At 39.6% G+C, this 24,481-nt stretch overlaps 1 protein-coding gene across 33 annotated transcripts in view; it reads right to left on the bottom strand.

Annotated features, from left to right (window-relative positions):
* The window catches only part of TCF7L2 (transcription factor 7 like 2), a 227,746-nt gene extending 203,492 nt beyond the window's left edge, over positions 1-24,254 (bottom strand). For 5 of the 33 annotated variants that reach the window (XM_003755361.4, XM_023495824.2, XM_003755362.4 and 2 more), the window contains exons 1-4: positions 23,387-24,251; positions 23,061-23,127; positions 22,681-22,805; positions 9,888-9,956 (exon numbers count right to left, since the gene is read on the bottom strand). In XM_003755361.4, the coding sequence (XP_003755409.1) occupies positions 9,888-9,956; positions 22,681-22,805; positions 23,061-23,127; positions 23,387-23,575 (450 nt within the window). In that variant the 5' untranslated portion in view covers positions 23,576-24,251. Of the gene's footprint in view, positions 1-9,887; positions 9,957-22,680; positions 22,806-23,060; positions 23,128-23,386 lie in introns of all 33 variants that reach the window. The other 28 variants (XM_003755358.4, XM_023495837.2, XM_003755360.4 and 25 more) reach the window with 12 other exon arrangements.
* Between the last annotated feature and the right edge of the window lie 227 nt (positions 24,255-24,481).

Genomic DNA, 24,481 nt, shown 5'->3' with positions numbered 1-24,481 from the left:
TGAATTCAAATCTGGCCTCAGATCAGTACCAGACCCTAGGAAAGTCACTTAACCCTATTTACTTCAGTGTTCTCATCTGGAAAATGAGCTGGAGAAAGAAATATCACCCAAAAACTTTTGCCAAGAAAATTCAAAATGGAATCATGAAGAATAGTACATGACTGAAATGAACAACAACAAATTTCTGTCCTCAAGAAGCTTATAGCAGGGGCTATTAACATGGGGTCTAGAAGCTTTTTTCCTTTATAACTCTATGTATTTGTGCATTTTAAAAAATATTATTTTGAGGAATTCACAAGCTTCATCAGGCTGCCAAAAGAATTTGAAGATGCAAGAAACTTTTTGTGAAGTCTAACCTCTCCACTGTACTTTTCATGAGACTGAGGTCCAGAAAGACTGTGATTTGGCTGCCAGTAGCAAGTAGTAGAGACCAAAAATCAAACCAAAGTAGTCTGACACCAAATTTTGGAAGCCTTTAAACCACATTATATCACATTATACCACATTATACCAATTATACCACATTGCCTCTCCTAAGACAATGTACTTCTTCAGTATTTGAAGAAGCTATGATTTTATCCAGGAGCTTTATTTATGAATGACACCCCTCACTTATTTTACTAAAGCTAACTGAAAACTTTCTACAACTTAGAAATCTTTGAGAGCTGTTGAGTCCCCCAAAATTAATCATTCTATAGCTGATGAATCTTTCCAAATCAAGCTCTCCAAATCAGTCTCAGAGGTTAAACATGAAGTCCATCTCCTAGAATTGTATTCAAAGACTTTCCAACGAGGTAATATTTCACAGAATTTGTGGTCATAGCCTTCATGAAATAAGGTTGAGTCCAGAATATAGTAAGCATCAGGAAGTAAGATTCAAATAGTACATGTTAACCATAGACAATCTCAGTTGTCAATAAGTAAATAAACAAACTGAGATTGGTTTTTTTTTTGGGGGGGGGGAGAAAAGGTTTGCAAAATAGAAGAATGCATTCTACTACTCATATGTCTTTGGATGATCATTCTCATAGGAATAATAATTATATTAGCTTTCTTAGACAAAGGCAATTCTACTGCCCTATCTTTAAGCTTTCCGGTATTGGGTGTTTGTTTCTAGCATATAGAGGAAAACTTTGAAAATCTTTAAGTCCACATGAATACTACCTATTCTTATGTGTGAAGTCCTTGTGATATCATGGAACATGTGCATGATTTAGTCAGGAAAAGGCTAGACTCATATTAAAGACACTAGACATTGATTATGGCAGGTCAGTTGATACCTTAAGTGGCCTCATGTGTAAAATAGTAATAATAATTTTCTGTGGTATAGGACTACTATGAGTATCAAATGAGATTTTTGTAAACCTTAAAGTACCACATCAGCTTATTGATTGCTAAGAGGAAGCTAACAACCAATATGGACATGATCACATTTGTAACCATGTTCCAATTAACAAATATACTAAACATATTATATATATTATTTTTAAAGCATGCCTTATGTGATAGAAATATACAGTTTCATGTTCTTGCTTGTATAAAGAAATGTTCATATTTACTGGTGTTTGTTAAATTCAGAATAAGAAGAAATAAAGCATTTATTTAAAAATTTTAAGAACTATATTCTAATCTACTGAGCTAACAGTATCATATAGCCACAGATATATAGCTGGAAGGTACTATACAGGGTATCTAATCCAAACCTCTTGTTTTACTGTTGAAGAAACTGAAATCAGAAAGGTCTTCTACAATTTATCCAGGTAGTAAGTAACAGAGGAAGAACTAAATCCAATCCCTACAACTTCAGATTCAGTCTCTTTCCAATGTACCACACTGCTTCCACCTACAATTACATGGAGTATGCCAGTGCATATGTAGGTAAATCTTCCTATTCACAATGAGTAACCTATTCCCTATCTATAACCATCCTAATGTCATCATAGCAAAATTCTAGGATCTGGACATCTCATAAACTTCAGTTGTTGTAAAAATCGGAGGCCACTTTACATTTGCATTATCAACCTACTTGCAAACTGAGTTGGCTAATTTTCTCCGAATAATCTGAAATGATTCTTTTATAAATGCTTAAGATGCAAGCCAGCATATGAATTGATATAGGCATCTATAATCTACATTTGGATAAAAAAGCAAACATTTTGTTAAGTTGATTCAATTGATGTGGACAACACTGCTAGTATGGGTACTTTTAGGGGGACCTTCCATATAAAAACATGGGAATGAAATTCAACTTAAGCAAGACATGAATTCTAGAGCTGGCTCTGTTGCTCTCAATGGACTGACTTGGATGGTTGTCTGGGTTTTCTATTGATCAAAAGCATGAGGACCAGATAGCAAAAGCAAAGACCTGAAAGTCAAATGACCTGGCTCTAAGGCTGCTTCTACCAGTTGGCTATATAGCTTCACCTAAGTGATTTCCCTCACCTGGACTTCTGTCGCCCCTCCTAAAATAAGGGGAAACATGACTGTGGTTCTATCCTGTTTTAGCTATTTGCAAGTTTATGAAAGAGCAGAAGCTATTCTAAAACAGAGCCATTCCACACTCTTTCACTCTGTTCCAGGCACTCATTTTTGATCAGTGACACTAAGGCAGACTAAATGGGACAGTGCTACATACTGATGACAAAGTCACACAATCTTAAATCTATACTAAATGTCTAAATCAAAATACTTTAGCCAAGAGACTCAGAAATGGAACATTTCCTTAGTTTAATAAGCTTCCTTCTGCTGAGTTAGCCCCATAGTCAAACTACAGGAAATGCTATTCAAGAAGAGCCTCAGTCCCCGTTATATTTAATTTTATGCCTACAGTGAATAGGATAGATTCTCAGGAATGGCCTCTGGCTCCTAAGACCATGGAAATTGTCCAAGAATTACTCCCTCCTCCCCCACTGTGACTTGGCCCTTCCTTTGGCATTGCAAACCTGCCTGCCTTGTTCTGCATCATAGCTAGAAAGCTACAGACAAACAGACTTAAACCATCATGAGTGACCTGGTTTTCTTGAAGACAAGAATCATATCTTATTCCTCATCATTCTTCCATCAGCAGCAGGCACAGGTCTTTGGGCATATTAAGTGATCAGTGTTTGCTGAATTGATGGGAAATTGACTTTCCCCTTCTAGGTCAGTATAATGGTAATCAGTATACTACTACTAATCAGTATAATAAATTACTATTCTCTCTTGCACATTCATTCATTTAAATGTATTGTACCTATCATGTACAAAACATCATTATTCACTAAAAGAAAAGGCAAGGTTTCTCCCCTCAAAGGGTGATAAGGCATGTACACAATCATGATATAAATCAAGTATACATACATACAAACAGAGTATATAAGAAAGGTGTAATGTTCAAAAAATGGGGATGCGGAAGGAAGTGTGGCTACACCCAGGATAATCTGAATCTGATTTTCCATTGAAATGTAACTCAACCCTATTCTAATCCTGTGTGTACAAAAAAGCACTATTAGCAGTTATGTACATAGTTGCTATATAACTTTAACTTTTCAATCCAGGATCTAAATTAAGAAAGAAAGAAGGGGAGATGTACAGGAAGAAATTGAAGAAGGTACAAAAATATAGAGGAGTAGAAAAGGCAGAAAGGTGAGCTTATTCAATTCCTATCTATTCCTCCCCCTCTTTTTTTTAACAAGCTGTAAAGGCTCTTTGAAAACCTCAAAAATCTCCTGTTCAGCAGTGGGGGCTTGAATAGAAGGAAAACTGGTCATTAGTGGCATGCAGTGGCAAGGGAAGCTGGCAGGTCAATGCCTAGGGCTCTAGGAAGAAAAGAAAAGGGGTGTATGCAGCCAGGAGCTGGCTGCAGGTTCAAGAAGTTCCAGAGCTCCACAGCCCCTTAGTCTCCTTAGGCTGGAGCTTCCTCCTCAAGCCCATCATCTCCTCTCCTCCTCCATTCTCCATTAAGACACTGCTGGAAACCAAGGCAGTAATAGCCACAAGTGACTGGGATATTTTTATTGACACAGTGAGGTATGAATTAGGGAAGTTAGTCTCACTCAGGTAAGGGGAAAGGTATCCCTGATATCCCAAGTTCAGAAAATAAATACCTTTTTCCCACAGAGACATTGTTAACCATACTTATTATGAACTGTCCCCTTAGGTTCTCTTGTACCATAAATTACAGGTATTGTAATCAGATACTGTACTCAGGGCACATACAGGGTCCTTTATGGGATAAGTCTGAGGACCTAACCACTTGGCAGAACATTGTTTCTGTGGGGAAAATGTATTCCAGGTTCCAAAGAACTGACAAATGAACTTATGGAACACAACCCAGTGGGGTTAAACGGGGGATGGAGAGAAGGGAGACCTCTATACATTATTTTTGGCAAGGAGGGGGTAATCCTAGAGTGAAATCCTAAAAATCTTAAAACAGCTGATCTAAATTAAATGGGAAGGTACACAAGTCCCTAAAGCATAGTCTCTGAAGTCCCAAAGACTATCCGTGAGGGAATGAGCAATCCTCCTATCCCCAAGGTGCACAGGGAGAGGCCAGTCCTGGTTTCTTTAAGGTATAGTGCCTTAAAGTCCTCCAAATCCAGGCTCAGCAGTCCACAAAGATTATGAACACGAGAGGAGCCTTTATAGTCTCTAGTCTTTTCCCTCCAACTCCCAACACACTTAACAGCACCTGGAAATAAGCCCATGTGGGTAGAGTCCATACACAGTTACAGCAGAAGGAATCCAAAGGTAAAACTAAGCTCAGCTTTTGTAACAGCCTGATGAGGACCTGAAGGAGTGAGGGGAAGGGGATAGTACAACACCCTGGAAATTCTCCTAAACTCAGCTGTATAAACAAATAAAATGGTCCATTTCTTCTGGACGCTCCCCAAATTGACTTGTATACACACATAATTTCACATCTTCTCAAAAGGAAAACAACTCATGAAGGTCTACATGGATAAGCACGTGTGATTTGGTGTTAAAATATCAATGTTTGGCCAAAGTACTCATAAAACAAAAATGTAATTGCTTCAGTGATAGCCCTTCTGGAAACCAAGTGGAAAATTATCTGGAGGCCTTGACCTTGATTGCAGCACTGCTATTAGGGTTGGAATAATGATGGGTTGTGAAGTGTTGGAAGAGATCCCTCCAGGGAAACATTAGAGAAGCACAAACATTTGTCTAAATCAACTGCAGAACTTGTATAAAAGAGTAAAGGCCAGTCAGCCTATCTGCTTTTACCCACCTGCAACATGGGTATAACCCAGGACTGCAGATGGCCAAGGCTTTTGGCAAGAGTTAGAATAAAAATCCAACTCTGAAATGCTAGTCTATACCAAGATAAGTAAAAGGTAAGGCAAGGTCTTGGGAATATGACAGAAACTACTGAATTGAGGCACAATAGAATCCAATCCAAATTCTGTCACTCACTATGAGACCTGGACTAAACCAATAATTGCCTTCTTTGTAAGGGAGGGAGCCAGCTAAATTGATTTCTTCCACACTGAGTTATTAGAAAACACGCTGATGTGGGGGGTTTTTGGTGGTTGTTTATGTGTGGGACTTTTGTTGTTGTTGGGGAGATCTAAGTAAGTATTTACATAAGAAAAGTTTGATACTGGAACTACTTCTCTACAACATTAAATATAAAGCATACATCTAAATGTACACATATATACCCCACCCAGATATCATTTATGCTGTGGTGCATATAGTTCCTACTTGGTACATTTTTATATATACACATACATATATATATATACACACACATATATACACATACTCACATGTATATGTACATATACACACATATATATACAGGTACCCCAAATACTTATTATCTATGTTTTTCTCCTATATTAAAATAACTTTAATTTCTATTATTTGGAGCCAAACAATGTCCCTAACATCTCATCTTCACAGCCCTTATAGCCCTGAACCACTCACTATTTTACAGTTTCTTACAATATATTCCAAGCCTCCGAGCTTCTTGTTGCCAAAGCAATACAAGAAACACTAGACTAAAGGACTTCTAAAGTCCTTGCCATCCTATGGTTCCATCCTCTCCTGCACACTGCTCACCATGAGAAAAGACCAAAAGTGTCCTTGTTCTTTCATAATCTCAAACCTAATTCATTGCTTTTCACGTCTAGCTGAACTCTAAAACATGGAAACAATTATGCTAATGAATATGAATAAGAACACTTGAAAAGAGGGGTTCCAGACTCACTTAAAAAAAAAAAAAAAAGTCTGGCTAGTAGACTGAATGTTCTTATAAAAAAAAAAAAAAACCCAACTCATACTGTTCTACTTGGATTTGGCAAGAAAGGTTATGATTATTCATGGAATTAGATTTGGGACTTCCATGCTATTTTTAGCTTTTCAAAACTGAAAGTAAGCAAGGATGATATTTAGAGGGAATGATACCAACATAGCAACTGATGGTGTCCAAACCTTTTATAAGAACATGACACATCTATAGAATCATCCTAATGTCATTCATATAAACCGTAAACTTGGCCAGTGCATAGAGATCAGCAAAGGGGCAGAAGGAGTGGAAGGGGACATGAATCTCATGTGATGTACAGTGTCATGCTACCCTGGGTTATTTTAGGATACAGCTGAGGAAAGCAATAGGGCTGGGATAAGTTCAGGTTGGAGGGCTGGGGTGAAGGGGAAATGTTCCAGACTTGTAATTTTATCAATGAAGGGAATTCTCAGTGTGGCAATTCTTTCCACAGAAGAAGAGTGGCAGTTTAGTTTTGAAGAACTTATCTTAGAGAACTGTTTGAGGCAGTGGGAAGTTAGCTGACTTGGCTAGGGTCTCACAGATCTAGTGTATGTCAAGGGCAGAACCTGAGCTGACTCTCATGTGATAGTAAATAGCTCAAGCTTCAGGATGGAAAAGCTGACTATGGAAATGCTTTGCTTTTATATGTTGAGTGGGTGAGAAAAGAACCTCCCCTAAAAATAACTGGAGAATGTTTTCATCATTTAAAACTGGATCAAAATTGCATATGTTTAATCTATATTGGATTACTTGCTGTCTAGGAGAGAGGAGAAGTAAAAAGGGAGGGAGAAAAAATTGCAACTGTGAATGTAGAAAACTATCTCTGCATGTATTTTGAAAAATAAAAAACTCGTATTAAAAAAAAGAGGGGGAATCAAAGAAACTGAACTCTCTCCCCCAACCAAAATTGGCCATTTAAATTCAGCCCCACTAGTCAGAAGATTTTATTTCATCAACTTTTTTTCTTTAAGAAAAATTTCCAGGGGGCAGCTAGAAGGTTCAATGGATAGCATAACAGCACTGGAATCAGAAGGACCCGAGTTCAAATCCAGCTTCAGACAGTAGATACTTCCTAGCTGTGTGACCCTGGGCAAGTCACTTAACCCCAATTGTCTTGCAAAAAAAAAAAGTCACATAGCTAAATCAAATTTAAAAAAAAAAGTCTTTACTCTGAAAAAAATTTCCTTTTTTTAAACCCTCATTCAAACTAATCATTTTGATGATCAAACTAAAATACAATGGATGACAATTGGCTTTATCAATTTCAGTTTGATCTTACGATTATGTGGAAGGATAATGAATACCGAAAGCATTCTAGGACTATGTGTCTAGCAAAATGTCTCTCTATCCACATGGACATCTAGCCTTCGCAAACATAAGCAGAGGAGAACAATACTACCTGTTCATGAAGAAATATTAATGGTTTCAGTTCTCTGAACAATGAACTCTGTAATTTACTCCATCCTCCTCCTGAGAACTATCTTCACAAAGCTCTCAGTGCCAGGTGGTTTAGAGGGAATGACTATCTAACCTAACAAGGGATACTTTAGGAAAAGGTATAAAGATATAACAGCTGAACTGAACTTTCTTCTCTAAAGCCCAGCCTGCCTCCAAATTCTGATAGATATCACTCTACTGTTTTAACTGGTGGAAACGATTCCAACATTAAAACCAACAAAATTTTCAGAGAGTTCTTAAACCCTTCCAGGTCACTGAATCTACTTCATAATTCCATTAAGATTTGTGGTTTGTATTACTCTTCCAGAATTCAACCAATCCTTCCTGAAACTATAATCTTGAACTCCTTTCTGAAACCTCAACATAAAATTACTAAGCTAGAAGGGACCTTTGTAAATTTAGAAATTTTATAAATGAGAAACAGTTACAAAGAATCAAGAAATGGGATAGCTAGGTGGGGCAGTGGATAGAGCACCAGCCTTGAAGTCAGGAGAACCTGAGTTCAAATCTGATCTTAGACACTTAACACTTCCTAGCGATGTGACCCTAGGTAAGTCACTTAACCCCAATTGCCTCAGCAAAAAAAAAAAAAAAAAAAAATCAAGAAATGACTTGGCCAATGTCATACAACTGAATGGTACTAGAATTTGGGTTCAGGAACTCTTTAAAGTCATAGCTTCTGCCACTAAACTAGTACATCATCTTTTATTAATCCACAGAAAGAACTTCTCTAACCAAGCAGGAAAATCTCTGAGACATTTACCCACCCTATTTTCTACAGAAGTTATTTTATCCCCAAGATTCTAAGCAGGTTGGCCAATAAGAACAACCATATCTTTGAACTCAAGATGTCCTCTTCTGAAAAAGCTTTCAAAAAGCAAAAGAAAAGTGTCTCTTTCCCCTAAAATACACATGCTTGACATCAAGCAGAGTGCAACTGATCTAAGGAAGACAATTTATTATAGCCTTGCAAATAAGAACAAAAAAAATCTTAGGAACCCAGAAACACACACATAAAATAAATAAGTTTGCAGGCCTAAGTACCCTCAGGGGTACAGAGGTAGTGAAAATAGATGTAATCAGCATTCTTTATTTACCACTCCAACATAATTCCAACTTCACCTTGGGCAAATGGCTATTTGCAAGGCTGATTTACTGACTGTCTGGTTCAGTTATAAATGAATTCTGCTACAAAGATGCAACTGTTAGTCTCGATCTCCATCTTGTCTATTCAGATACATACAATATCATCTCCAAGGTTAGCAGTGGCCAACCTTCAGAAGAGAGAAAGCAGTGGAATGTTTTCAAAATTATGTTATAAAATCAAATTAATTTGGAAGGAAAGAATTTGTATAGCCAGGTTTTAAAATCCCTATACCTTAATTCCTCAATGTAAGGGAAAGGGTTAAATGTCAGTGTTCAAAGTTAGTTGAGGGGTATATAATTCTTCCATAGTCCTTTCTTCAAGGACTCATTTCACCAAGCATGACAGACGGACTGAAAACCTTATTAGTTTGCTTTCTCACACTACAGCACTATTCTTTTGGCATGAAATCTGCTCTCTTGGTCCATATTAGTCTTTGATTAATTCAGCCTTTGAATTTTAGAGAATAGTCATACTACATGAACAGGAAATAGAACTTCTCAACAGAAGCTGGGATCTGCCTCTCTCCTCCTTTGAGCACTTTTAGTTTCATATATCAATAAGTCACATATAAATCAACATTTCAAGACAATCAGGTCAAAAGTGATATTCTTAGCACCACTTAACATGATTTTGAGCCACCGGAAACAAGCAGCTGGCTAGGACACAACCTCTTCTCATTCCCCCCTCATTTGCCACATTGCCTTTTTGGCTGCCTGTTCTTCACCCTGTCCAAGGTCCTTCCCTATGCAAAACAGTTTCCTCTCTAGGGGCTACACCCTTACACATGAACAAGGAACTCAAAATAATTGATTTGACAATCGCTGGTTCTTTCCATCATCTTTAAATTATTTTCACATTTCCCCTCATTCCCTCCAACCCCTGTTTCTTTATTTGCCTCCCCCTCCCCAAAGAATTATTAATATTAATACTGTAGTTGAGGGTGGGGGAAAAACACACACACACGACCTATATATTGACAACTCAAGCTTCAGGTTCACTTGAATTTCCTACCTGAATTGCAATCTGGTGCTCAATCGTTTTGTACGCAGAGTAATGTGTGCTCCCCGACTGAATATGGAGCTGTGAAAAAAACCAAATCAAAGCATTCTGCTTATGTCACAAACTACAAGAAAACATCTTAAGCAGTTTATGAATAGCAGACAAACCTTCCTAGATTGGACTACAGCCCTGGCATTCAATGAAGACGCGTGGATTTTTATTTGTTGCTATGGATAAGATGATCATAGTAATCTAAGAAGGAAGTAAAAAAAAGAGGGGGGGTGGAGAAGAAGGCTATTCAATAAGCAAAAAGGAGGGGAGAGTGAGAATCAATGACATGAAAAAAGAAAAATTGATGCCCATTAAGACATAAAGAAAGCCAGTGTATTGTGAGTGATGCTGAAGAAAAATTAACAGTGTGTGCTGCTAAGGAATTATTAGAATTATAACGTACAAGGGAGAGGAAGGAACATAAGATGCTTAGGAATCTGCAACAGGTAGAAGCCCATATTATTAGTGCTCAATCCCTACATATTTAAAGGGAAAAAAAAGTACCTACAACAAATCCATTTCTGGGGCATCGGACATGTTGTGATGAGGGGGTCACCCAATTTATTATGCATTCCATTAAGATAATCACATACTGGTATCCTACTGTTTCTCTCTCTATATATAGGCAGCCCACTGATAACTAACTTTCCACTTAGCAATGTCACAGCTAAGCAAGTATTTAGAAGTTTTGAGTGTCCGTGATTCTGTTTTCTTTAGCCAATGGGAGAATGCTGGTCACTGGCTCCTCCACTCAGAGTCCCAGTACAATCTTCAAATCTTTTTGACCAGGGCTCACTCTTCTGCAAACCTCCCATCATATCTAAATTATAAAGGGTTATTTCAGGTGGATGCCCTGACTTAAAAGAAAAGCAGAAAGCTTTCTCCCAACTGTAATTCTCACCAACAATTTCAATCACGTTGTAAGACAGTAACTGGTTTCAATTTCTTTTATACCAACAGCAGTATATGGCCCCAGTGATAGCTGACCATATACTCCAAGTCACTCTATAAAAGGAAGGATTGGAGGACCAGTGCTTTTCATAACCAGAGTTATTAACAGTTGGTGCAAAATTTAGCCACATTTGATTTCTACTTTACAACAAAGGCATAACTGGGGTTTTAAATGGGGGTTAGACTAATCTGCACCTTAGTCCTTATAAGAAAAATTATTCAGCCCATCCAGTTTTAAAAATACCACACACACACACACACACACACACACACACACACACACTCCAGCTTCTGAAGATACTCTACACTGAGTCCTGATAAAATACATTTCCAGTTGAATCCTGCATTGCTCTGAGTATATAACAGTGGCTCTTTTATTGGCTGCAAGTGACTGTTTTTAGGATGCAAGTGACTTTGAAATAAAACTCATTTGTCCCTCTGAACTGAAGTACAGAAGTAAAAATATAGGTCCTCTCTCCTCCTCCTCCTCCAGGGTTTAAAAATCGCTGCCTCCATTTAATACAGCAACTTCTCCAAAACAAGGTAAAAATAGAATCCAAATAAAGAAAGAATCGCTACTATTTATCAAGACACAGAAATCAACCAGGTTCCTCTAAAACAAAACATTTAATGATGAGCAGTTGAAAATGTGGCCCCCCCGCACACTCACAAGCAGTTCATCAAAAATGAGTCACTAATAGAGAAAGATGAATTTGGACTCTTTATCCCCTGTCCTTTTTATAAAGACTGCCACTCAGTAAGCGGAGATTGCTCTAATTACTGTGACAATTCTGCATCGCGTTCAAACAACTTTTGTGCTCTGGACAGGTTTCTCTACGAGTTTGAAATTCTTGGCCTGAGAACCGCTCTTGTCTAAAAGAGGTTTCTCCTTCTAAGCAGAGAATGCAACACTAACAAGTTGTCCCTCTTTTCAGCCTGTTTTATTCTCCTCTTTTCCAATTGCCTGATTCAGAGCTTAATGGAAACTTGTCCAAGCTTTTCTTCCCACAAACCCTGTAGAGCCCTTAGGCAATCTGTACTCGGGGTAACCACAGGAATCTTATATTGTCAATTAAAATTGAATGGACACCTGATAACTAAGTATATGTCTTGGGAAAAAAAAAGCATTCATAGAATCACAGTCTTCCGAATAAACTAATGAAAACTGTGGATAATCCAAATTCAATCTTCTCCCTTGTCCAGTTTCATTTTTAATCTTAATTTTTATCACTGGTTAAACAACAATATATCCCACGAGTGTTGAAATTAAAGTAAAAGCTATGGTTTTTTGGTTTATTTGTTGTTGTTGTTGTTGTTTTTTTTTTACTGTGGCCAGAAACTCCCAAAGTAGATAGGACCAGAGAGAGACCAGCTCTGTTGCAAACTAAGTTGTAATCTTCACCACTGCAGGGCAAGAATAGCTTCCCTCCCCCACAGGCCAGGACCAAAACAGAAAAACCAGAGCCTGCTCACAAACACACAACACAAGGAACACATTCTCTAGAGTTCAACTTGTCTTTACAAACAGCTTGTGACTGTGGTTGAAGACGTTTACTAGTTAAAGAAAAGGACTTGAAATGTCCTTATCCTTTCTCTGTTTCCACTCCCTCTTCCCCTAAATGCATTTTTCTTATATACACACACACACTTTAACTGCTTTCTTTTCCCCTGTAACACAAAGATGCCTTGTTCCATCTATTCTGGCTTTTTAAGACAAAGATAAACTAAAAGTACCCAGTAAAATCTTGGCACTCTAACATGGAATAATAATTTATACCCTCCCTAAAATACCATGAGGAAGAAAAGAACAAGTAGTGGTTACTTCGTTTTATTTTTTTGGATGATGGGAGGAGGTTAATAAACCCATTAGCAAAACATTCATGGCCGAACCAAGGGAACGTTATACCAAGTACCTAGTTCCAACATTCCTAACTTGCTGCAGTTGCCCTTCTCTGTGACCTAGAACACCTCATTTGATATCCTAATCCCTTAATTTTGCCATCTATAAAATATAAAGGTAATGCTATTCTCCATGGACCTGCTTCTCCAGGGAGTCCCAGCCACTCATAAAATAGGAATCCAAAAGGTACTTTGAACTGCTTATAATTAAGTAACCCCACTCAATAAAGATAAATATATTTTCCTGAGTTACTTCTTATGCTAATATATCATACCTATTCCTAACTCCATTTTAACTAACCTAGATATCAGTCTTAACAATGGTCCCCCATGAGGTTTTTCATATCCCAGAGCAAGAATAGTAGAAACTAGTAAAAAGAGAAAAGGATAGGAATTTGCATGTCATGGGCCTACACTGTGATCTAGCAATGTATAAATCAATATTTCATAGAAGGAGAGAATATTAAAAGCACAAGGAACCTTGCCAATCACCATATCTCTTATTCAACAGATAAGGAAACTGAGGCCCGAAAAACAAAAATGACTTCAAGGTCACATATGGAACTTGTGACAAAATAATAGAGACTAGAACTCAAATCTCCTGACTCCTCTCTTTATATATACTTTTCCCACTAGACTTTTTAATGAATTATTATTCCCTGTAATTTCTCAATTTCTCTTAATTTCAATTGACTCACCATCACTCTCTCAGATGCCTTATCTTAAAAAGGTCACATTAGAATGACACCCAGAGGCAGACAATGGGCAAAGGGGAAGAATGAGATAGTGACCACTAGCTCCACATTAGGAAAACATCTCAGAATGAGCTAAACTAAATACATGACCCAGAAGGGCAGAACTTCAACAGCAATGGATTCTTCAGCCCTCACACTCATGGATATTTCAGTAACATTTAATTTTCAGTGTCTTTAAGTTTACTTTTCAACATGTTCATTACAAATGGTATTGGAAAGGGATGGGCTTGACTCTATTGTTTCTTTTTATTTTTTAAATGGTCTGCTTTTGGGTTCATTTCACTAATTCTTTCCCCCTTCCCTAGTTCAGAGAAAAAAAAAAAACAAAAAAAAACAAAAACCTTATGCTCCAGATCCTATTTTTAAAAAATACTTATAATTTGATTTCCTGGGAAACTCTTTCATCTATTTCTTTAAAACTATTTTTTTAGTCCCCTCCTTTCTCTTCTCCCCTCCTCCTCCCAAACAGCAGTGACCAGGACTTATTGGGGTTCTCCCCTTTTTTATATCTTTAGCTCAAAAGATAGCAAACATGTAGATTTCTGTAAACCCTTAAGTATATCCCTGAAGGCATGCTTTGGGACACAGGGACACCAGCAAGGCCATTATGGGTGTGGCTCCGGGTCTCCACAGGTGCTTAGGCTGTTGAGTCAGAGAACAAAGTTTTGAGTTATTGCCTTTCTTATTACAAAGTAGTGGTAGGGGGACCTGGAGCTTCCACAGTGACAGCAAACCAGTATCAACTGGCAGGAACATGGGTTTAAATGTTCCTGCAAAGCCCTATAAAAGCTGAATATTCAGGGCCTCCAAAGAAAACAATTTAACAAAAGCTTCCCTTTTTGAATTGAAGGGCCATATCCCTTCAGTCAGTCATTCCGCTACAACAAAATGCACGTCTATGGACGGAGACAATCTTTCCCACTGTCTAGTTGTTTCAGCAAATGTCTATTTACCCTCATTAACTTCTTTTTTTCTTTTTCCTCAACCTGAAACCATCAGCTATGAGTCAGAGAACAATCATTAACTTTTACAGCTTCCATACAAATCCACCTACTCACATAAGAGAAAGAAGTATTGACTTGCAAGGTAGCCAGAGACAAAAATCCTCTAAGAAAAAATGAAGGGGGAGGGTATGATGGGGAAAACTCTACAAGGAAGTTATATCTGGAGCAGGATTGGGGAGGGGGGAGGGAAGACAATAAACTCCAACCACATTCACTGGGTTTTTTTTTGTTTTTGTTTTTTTTTCCCAATTTGGAGCTGAAACCTTTTTAAACAGTTGCTTTGCTGCTTGGATATGCTGACACATAAGTCAAAATTTCTATCGTCATAACAGAAAAGGATAATATTTTTCTTCCCAACATCAAAATGTAAAAATCAACCATTTCTTAAATTGCAGAGAGTAAACCGAATCCAGTCTCTGGGGCTTGTAGTAAACACATTTCCGCCAGAGATAAACATGGGGGGGGTGGGGGGGGAGGGAAGTGCTGCTATGCTGAGACATGTTCCTAACACAGCATTTTTCATTAAAAGTTGCTACACTAACCCTCATAAAATGATGCCCAATCATTATTACTTCACTTAGCAGTCACTGTGCGGCAACTCATAACGAATTAATTTGCATTAATGTGGACTTCATGTGTATTTCCCTAAGCATTCCATTGTGATTCAGGCTTCATAAAAGTGAAATGAAAATAAAAAACGGTGTCTTTTATTTCACTTTCCAAAACAAACCAACCCACCCAAAGACCTGCATATATTTTCTAGATTTTAAAACATTTTTTTTTTGCCTAATATATTTAGTGCATCATAATTGGCCCAGCATGGAGGAATCTAGTTATCTTCTCAGTAAATATTTATAGCATCACTCTTTCCCATTCATTCTGCATTTTCTTAGAGAATCTCACTGTAGCCTACATCTGCAATTCATTGACTTTACAATTTACCACATGTTGAGATGGGAGAGGTCTTAGCTCCATTTGAATCACTGCACAAATATGCAAGTGATTTATCAGTTCAAAACTGAAGACTGCAGAAGGAGGACTCCACTTCTCCTAAACATGACTCCTCCTGGCAAAGCATGGACAATTACAGTATGCACTAATTAAGCTCTGTGAATGGGCTGTGCCCTGGTAATGCCTACCAGGCCTCAAATTTATTTTCATGATGCCAAACTTTAGCAAGCAATTTAACTCATTCAGGGCTGATTTAGCCATGAATGCCCAAGTGACTTGGATGAACCCCCTCGATCCTCATTAGACAGCTCACGGATCTCTAAGACAAAAGAATGAAATATGACAGATTGAATTATCCATGTAAAATTAGATGAGCCAGAGGAAGAGAAAAATATCAAGGGAAATCTGAAAAACATCACTGATTGATAGATAACCTGTTCAAAGGTCCTACATAACACTATGTTCATAAAGTCCTGTTAAGGGATTCCTATCTGTCCCTGAGGGCTAGTAAGTTTCAGAATTCCATTGATTAGGAAAAAACCCTTCTAGGCTCTGCCTGTTATATTTGGTTTTTTGTTTGTTTATTTGTTTGTTTTGGGGGGAAGGGGGAGCAGCACAAAATGACAGGACCCATCAGGTTCCTGAACTCCTTCATTGTCTATGATTTCCACATAATTTCATAGGAAAAAAAAAATCACTTCTTTCACCCTCTTTCTCTGGTCTTCCTATCGGGATCAGTACGTGAGGCAAATACAGGAAGGTGTCATAAATAAAAAGATTTTGTTTCAAAATTAAAATCTGGAAGTATAGACCTTTTCACTGATCCAGTCCCATGTTAAACCTACCCCCATTATTTTAATTTCACTATTTCACTAGAAACTATTAGAGTGAGCAAAGCAGTACTTTTTCTCATCCTCCCTCCCTTCTATCCTTCACTACCACCATGAATTCCTGACACTGAAGAGGCAGTCCCTAGATCTCTAACTTCCGGTTGAATTCGTAGTATAAATATTCTTTCCCCCAAGTTTGTAATCTCTCTCCTCACATCATTCTCCCCAAGTTTGGATTTTTCGGCATTCTCCCCCCACACCCCCAAACTCCAGCTCTCTCCTCCCATCCTCAAATAAGACTAGTTTTTTCTCTTAGTCTGGGTTCCCATCGCTTTTTAATCAGCTCCTCCTCCCCTTCGCCCCCTCAAAAAAGCTCAATATCTCAAGATGTTAACTGGTGCCCTGTGTGTGTGTTTTCTCCCTTTCCAGCTCAGTGGTACATCAATAAATTAAAGAGCAGTTCCCCGTATCAGGTTTCTTTAAGTATTCTGGGAAATATTTTGTTGGTTTGGTTATCAACACACACACTCTATCTACAATACAGACAGTGTTGTTCTCTAGAAAAGAAAGATGCAGAAACCTGTAGCAACTTTGTTTTTAAAACTGCATTGTTCCCAATCCCTGCTTGAATTCTCAGGACTGAAAGTGTTAACCCTAAGCAGAACAAGAGTATCAGCATAAAATGAAAAGTGAAGGGACCCAGAGACTCAGATTTGGGAGGTGGGATTGGGAGAAGAGGATGAAGGGAGAAGGAGAAAGCTTTGTGATATTTTCCCCTCCCATCTCATTGCTTATAATTAGTGAAAGAAATTTGACCCATTGCCAGTATCTACGGACCTTGGATATTATAAGGCCAGCGTGGCGTCAAATATCTTAACATTCATAAGTGTTATAGGCTGTAAATAAACCCTGTGGATTTATGACCCAGTGGCTCTTGCCAGCAAATGACTGGGGCACATTTCTTTCAGCAGCCCCGTTGAGGTGCAAGTTAGCTTTTGGTTGTAAAATTAGCCAAACAAACGTGCCCAATTAAAAGCCAAAGTTTAAGGTTTGCTTACATATTTGTCACTATTCACTCCCCTAAGAAAAACACAGGCTCCCCATCCCTCCAAAGGGCCATAGAATTTTTAAGTCCTCCCTCCTCCAACCTTTCTAAAAACTCAGGAAAGAAAAAAGTTTTCTCCAAATAGTTATAAATGTGGCTCCAAATGTTGTCAAATTCGCCTCCCCCTCAGACATGGGTGCACATATATACACATACATACTCTGAAAAATGAGCCCATGCTGCGTTCGAAAATGTTTATTTACTCCTCAACACCATAGTTTAAAACACACACACACACAAGGCAAATTCCCTCCTTGCCTGTTTCTCTTCCTGAAGCTGCCTGGGCCTCTCTCTCTTTCCCTTCCCCCAATATAATGTCATCTACTTCCTGTGTAGGAGAGAGCATTTGCTAAATCCAGGTTGTCTCATACTTAACTGCCAATAATCCAACTTCCACATAACTTCCAGACAGCTGGGAAAAGGTCCTCTGAGTTTTAGTCATGGTTCAGAAACACACATCCACACAAAAATGCACAGCTGCTCTGTTTTCTCTACACTGCATTTTTAATATGATTTGGGGGCCCTGTTGTGAAACATCTGACAAAACGTAAAATCCTTTTAGAGACCTTCCAGTTTACATGCTGCCAGTGTGGAAGTAGAGTTCCACAGGTTCTGCCCCTACCCCCCCCCCAAAACTGAGAAATGGATGCACTTGGTATTAACACGTGCAACTAAGAGTTAGCCCCTGGAATGTATGGAGGCATTCAGAAACTCCCTCGAAAGGCCTCTACTGTAATTCTAATAGCGAAAATCGACCTGGTGCAACTCTTAAAATGTGAAATTTCTAGGGCAAATATTATTTTTAATGAAGTGCAGGGGTCCAATTATTCTGCTCCCTCACAGTGCTGCATTATTTCGTTTTGCAAGTTCCTTCAAACTTTACAGCAACTTTTCCCCCAGCCTACTCTCAGAAAATTCACCGACTACAATAGCACTATCAATGGAGTCCAAAGAAATTAAAAACCAGGTGGAAATGAACAGAGGCCAGCCTGTTTGCCACAGACATGAAATCTAGTCTGAAGTGGAGATAGAATAGATCAGGAAGCCCCCTCCCTCCATCGAGCAGGCAAAAGTTTCCCCCAAGCATACTCTTCCTAAGCATAAGTTTATGTCTTCATAAATTCCCCTTTGCACATAATTTTAGAAATTAAAGAAAAAGCAAATTATTGACATATTTGGTTGTATCTATTTTGTTAAATTAATAAACTACTATGGAAACTATAATCTATATAGCAGATATTAAGCCTCAAACCCAATAAAGATTAGCGGATGAATTAATACCAATATATTGAGATTGAAATCAAAACAGGCTAGTCATAAATATTTCTGAAGGAGATGAAAAACAATTAGCATAAATACCAAAGAAGGGCAAGAACACCTGTTCTTTTTCAGGGGCGATAAGCATTTTATTGTTCTCTATTTAAAATGTAATGACCTGTGTAATTACAGTAATATTACATTGTTATGTAGGGGCTTGGAATGTCACACTTTGAAAAGTGTTGTCAAAACAATCAGAGGGAAAGAAAGGGGGTGGGCTGGGGGGAGAGGGAAAGGAGGACCACCATTAACCCTTCACACTCCTAATCCCAAAGCTTTACTATTTAGGCTTTTGCTCTAGGAAATATCCATTTTTATATATTCATGAAGAAAAAGTTTCTTGGCTAAAAAAGACATCCAGATTATTAGGTTGCCCTTGGTTTTGCTGAAATGAAGGATTCCAAATTTGAAAAACTGCATTGAAAATGTTGCTTGCTTTTCCTATCTAATAGCAAACAGCTCAGTTAGAAAATAAATAACTTTGGATAATGGAAGCTGCAAAAAACCTAACAGGTAAGCTCTAAACAAGCAAAGACCTTTTGGAAATCGTGACCCCCACATTCTTCTCTGCTGTTTGCAAGAACCAATTAAGACTGGCTCTTTAAGATCTTTTTAAAAATCCCTTGTTTCACTTTTAACTTTAAAATGAAAACAGTTTCCTTTTATCCCTAATATACAAATGTTACCAAAATTCTAATATCTGCAGCTAGATCACTTCCTATCTAGTTAACTAGCCCTCTCCTTAATGCGTGTCTCTATTCGAATCTGTATTCTTAAAAGCCATTCACATTACTGTATCAAAGGGTAAATTAATGTTATGCAGAAATTTTTGTCGTTTTAAAATAAAATTATTACTATCGAGCTTTATGGAGTCTTCAGCAATTAAAGTATTATTCTTGAGATAATGTATTATTCATCATAAGCTGATTTAATGATACTCCTTAATTCTTTACATTCTTAAACAGAAAAGCAGAAATCAGGGTTCTTGGGAGTTTGCTTCTGCGCGGCAAGCAGCTGTTCCCAGGTAAACCCAGAAGTAACAGAAATTCAAGTAAAACAGCATCAACAAGGCCTAAGAAATGAGTAAGACACACATTGCAAATTTGTCTTTCCACCTTATACTCAAAAACCCAAATCCCAAACAGTGTAAAGCCAATTCAGATTTCTAATGGTCACTGAAAGTCTGCTGTTTCCTCTCTCTATATTCCTCCCTGCAGCAAATCTGGAATTCAAAGCTGGCACCTCAGATAGAAGGTGTCAAGAGACCAGGATGCCACAGAGCCAGCTATCTTGATTTAATCTAAATTATTCAGCTTTTGAGTCTAAATAAATAACTTTAATTTCAGGAAGCCCACAATTAAAAATTAAGTTAATAAGGTATGCTTAGTGTAGGGGGGGGAAGTAGTCAATTCTGAGACATAGTGTTTGACATGCAAATGCTAAAATTGCCTATTGAGTACAAAGCTGCTTTTTTTAATGCTTGATGTGATGTCACACTACAAGGCCACCTGCTATGTCAACAATAAAATAACTAGAAGTTTTTCTGTACCTATTAATTCCTGCAAAAAGGACTAATCTTAGGGAGTCGTTTTTAATACAGGGAAAAATAACAATTTGATGATCAAGATTTACTTTATCTTTTAATTACTGGAAAATCTCCACTTTTAAGCTTTTTTTAATCTATTAAAAAAAAAAAAAAACTATGCTGAGTTGCAGCTATATTTATGAAAGGAAGAAAAAGAGAGGAAGAAAGGCCATCAAGCCAAAATCCAACATCCTGAGCATCTCCCTTAGTTCAATCACTGTCAAGTAAGTGCCATTCAAACAAGATTTTAAACGGAAAAATAAATACTCTTTCCCAGAAACTCTCAAATTCAGTAGAAGGAAAAGGGATAAATCTCCCTTAAGGTTACTCTGTAATATTTTGCTTGGTTTTGTCTTGTCACAAAACCATCAGGTTTTGATCCTAGTGCTCACAAGTAAAGAGCCCCAGACACAGCAGCTTCCAAGAAAAAGACAAAGTAATCAATCTATGCTTCCCCTCAGAACTCCAATCACTACAGTGCATAAGCAGTCACTCTAGCTCCCATGCATCTTTAAGGAGCAGAGCAAGCTTTTAGATGCCATCTAAGAGGAAGTCAGCTACAGACTCGTCCTCTTAGCTTCCCATGCGGGCAAGTGGGGGGGGGGGGGGGGGTGAAGAGAAATAGGAAAGAGAGAAAGAGAAGATATTTCTCATTTCTAACCATAAAAATGGGCCAATCTAACATGTCCCTGCTATTTCCTAGTGGCTTAAAAAAAATCAAAAACAAGTCAAACCTGACGGATAATATTTTAATGCTATAAAACACTTGTAGATGATAGATTCAATTTCTGCAAGACCTCGGCCATTAACACCGATTCCCCGGCTGCTAAACAGTGGATGTATTATTTCAAACTGCTATCTCGAGTTACCAAAAAAAAAAAAGAAAAAAAAGTGTAAATAACACAGGCACGGGGTGGGGGTGGGGGTGGGGGTGGGGGGAGAAGCTAGGCGACCCGGGGAAGGTGAAACAACCCGGGGAGAGGCATTCACAAACACGTATTAACGTTTTGTTCTCTCCAGGGGGTCCGCAAGCCAGGCCTCGGGTGGGGTGAGATTTTTTTTTAGGGGGAGGGAAGGGAGGAATGAGAGGAAGAGAGAATGGGGGAGAGAGACTCTTAAAAACAAAAATGTCAGGGGCATCGCAGGAGATCGGGTGGGAGTGTATGCACACTGCAGGAAGCAGACGGAAGGCACCGGGAAGCCCGGCTCTTCCTTCCTCGGGCCCCTAAAGTTAAGTAGGATTCTTACTCAATTCTGCAGCACAAGCACTCCCCCCTCAAAACTGAACCTCACTGCTCCCCCTCTCAAGTCACCAAGGGGATCTTTCTAGGCTTTCCTCAGTTGTGTGTATCATTAAAAAAAAAATTCCCTCGAAGTATTTTGACTCTCCTGAAGTCCCCGAAAGGAGACAAAACGGGCGGCACACAACAAGTAAAGGACGCGATCGGTAAGGCTGCCCCCCATCCCCACCCCGGCCTCCCACCTCGACCCCCAGAGCCGCTCGGCGTGGGGGCCAGGAGGCACAGGGCTTTGCCAAGTTCCCTTCTGCTCTGCGCCGCCGGCCCACTGTGGCCGTGCTTCCTCGGCCCTGAGGTTTGAAAGCGGAGCCAAGTCAGCAAGCAGCCTCAGGGCCACCAAGTTTGCAGAGACAAGTCGATGAAGCCTGACCTTGCTAGGAAAGAGGGAGGAGGTCCGAGAGGGGGGAGGGGGAGGCAAGGGGAAGGAGTAATACTAACAATACTCGTGAGGATAAATAAATAGAAATCCTTCAGAGAAAGCCAAGGTCCCCTTCTAGCGCATGGAGCTCTCCTTTTCTAAAGTCCATTGCCTAATAGGAAAGATACTATCTAGCAACAAACTCAGTTTGGCGGTTACATTAAATCAGTCACCAGAGGGCTTTCTGCAGCAGCGAAATGGTTAAACAGGGAAAGACCAGAGAGAAACAGAGAGAGTGAGAGAGAGATCGCAGCAATCTTTCCGAGGAAAAGAAACAAACAAACAAACAAAAAAAAATCAGAGCGCAAAAGTTACTGATCTTATTTTTTTTTTTAAAGCCTTGCTTTGAAAGGAAGGTTTCAAAAAACAAACGAGGCACCAAACTGAAAGCAACAACATGGCGAAGAGCAAACAAATCCCAGTCCACAAAAGGCAGAAAAGTTTGGAAAGTTTCTGGCAGCCTTGCAATAGCTGGTGGAGGGGAGGGGAGAGAAAGGGAGGGGAGGAGAAAGGAGGGGGGAGAAGGAGGAGGGAGGGGGAGGGAAAGGAAGAGAAGGGGCTACATGCAGGGACCCTTCGAGGTCGTGACTCTAAAGCGAAGGAGGAGGGAGGGAATTTACAAGAATAAAAATGTCACTTACTGTTCTTGCCGTCGGAGAGAGGGATCCATTGGGGAGGTACGGGCTAGTCAAGTCGGGTATCATAATGAAGGGATAACCAGGGTACGGTGGCCCCTTAAACAACCCTCCATCTTGCCTCTTCGCGGCTAACATGGCGGGGGAGCGAGAGAAAGGGAACAGGGAGGACAGGAAAAAAAGAGAGAAAACTTTTTAGAAAGTGTCCCAAAGTTGTACGGCTACACAGCTGGACCAGCGCACAGCTGGATCGAGGCAGCCAGCGAGTTCTGCAAAACAGGACTTGGGTTCAAGAAGGGGGGATTCTTGGTGGGAGGGAGGAGGAGGGAAAGGGGAAGGGAAGAGATTGCTTTGGGGGTAATTACACTGTTTTGGGGGTTACTCACCTTCTTCTAAACTTTCTCTGGATTTATCTCTGAAACTTTCGGATCGAGGCGGGGGCCGTCTTTCCGCCTTTCGAATGGGTGTTGGTGGGGAGGGCGAGAAATAATAGAACGGAGAGTAGAGGGGGAGAGAACAACAAATGGGGGGGGCATTAAAAGAGGAGAGAAAAAAAGTGTTACAAGTTTTTGCAATGGAAGAAACCCACAAACATAGCAACCAGAGCAATTGCAATCTCTAATACAGACCCCCCCAATCCATATTTTTTTTTTAACATTTGCCAAGTCAAGGTAATAGATTAAACCCCACCAGCCCGAGGGGTTCGCCTTACCTCGGAATCTGAGGAGCTGTTTTGATTCGTTTCTGATTCATTGACTAGGGACGATTTGACATCAGCTAAATCCCTCTCGGCCGAGGAGTTCTCCGAGATTTTTTCCTCCTGCTCCCCTTCGTCTTTGAAGGAGATCAGCTCATCGTTGGCGCCTAGGTCATCTCCTCCACCGCCGTTCAGCTGCGGCATTTTTTTCACCCACCAGCAGCAATTTTGGAAGAAAAATAAAGGGGGGAAAACGGGGGGGAAAAATCACACAAAAAAAGTTTTGCCAAAAAAAAATTTGCAAGAAAAAGAAGAGTCCAAGGTGAAGTTTTTGATTTGGGGTCTTTTTCTCCTGGGGAGGGGAAAAGAGGGAGGAGGGGAGGGGAGGGGGGGAAATCTCTTCTCCTTCTGCACGCGTGAGTTTGGGTTCCTTTTTTCTCTCTCTCCCAAGGATCCGATCAATGTGCAAAAAAAATAATAAATAAAAAAGGGGGTAAAAAAACACCAACAACAACAACAAGAAGTCAGATATAAAGAGCAAAGGGGGTGAGGGGGGGGGAGCCGTAGATATAGAAGGAGCTCGTGCCGCTCGGATTTGAGTGAGTTGAAGTTAGACTGAGAGCTTTTCAGTTCAAAGGCGGCGCTGATTGACAGATAGAAAAAGGGGGATCGAAATCCGGAGAAACGGAGAAGTCTGGGAGCCTAGATTATTGACAGGGAGAGAGAAACACACTAGCCCCTTAATGAGATGCAGGAGGGGGCGGGGCCAAGCCGGGTTACGTGTGCATAAATAAACAGCGCTGGGAGGGGGATAGAGCTAGAGAAACTAACAATGATCCTTTCTGGCAAGCGAGAGGGAAGGAGGGAAGGAGGGAGGGAGGGAAGAAGAGAGAGAAGGAGATAGGGGGACTGGAAGAAGGAGAAAGAGAAAGAGGGAGGGAAGAGAGGAGGAGGAGGAGGAGAGAGGGAGGGACCGGGAAAGACGGGCGAGGAAGGAGTGTGAGAGGCCGAGAGTGTGTGTGAGTGTGAAGGGGAAAGAAATGGTTTTAGGAAGACTATGCAAATGAGAAAAGGAGGAGAAAGGGGGGCTGGCCACGGAGTTAGCAGGGG

This window comes from Sarcophilus harrisii, chromosome 2 (assembly GCF_902635505.1).
Source record: "Sarcophilus harrisii chromosome 2, mSarHar1.11, whole genome shotgun sequence".
NCBI lineage: Eukaryota > Metazoa > Chordata > Mammalia > Dasyuromorphia > Dasyuridae > Sarcophilus > Sarcophilus harrisii.
Note: the sequence above shows the minus strand (reverse complement) of the source record. Positions and strands in the feature narration are given on the sequence as shown.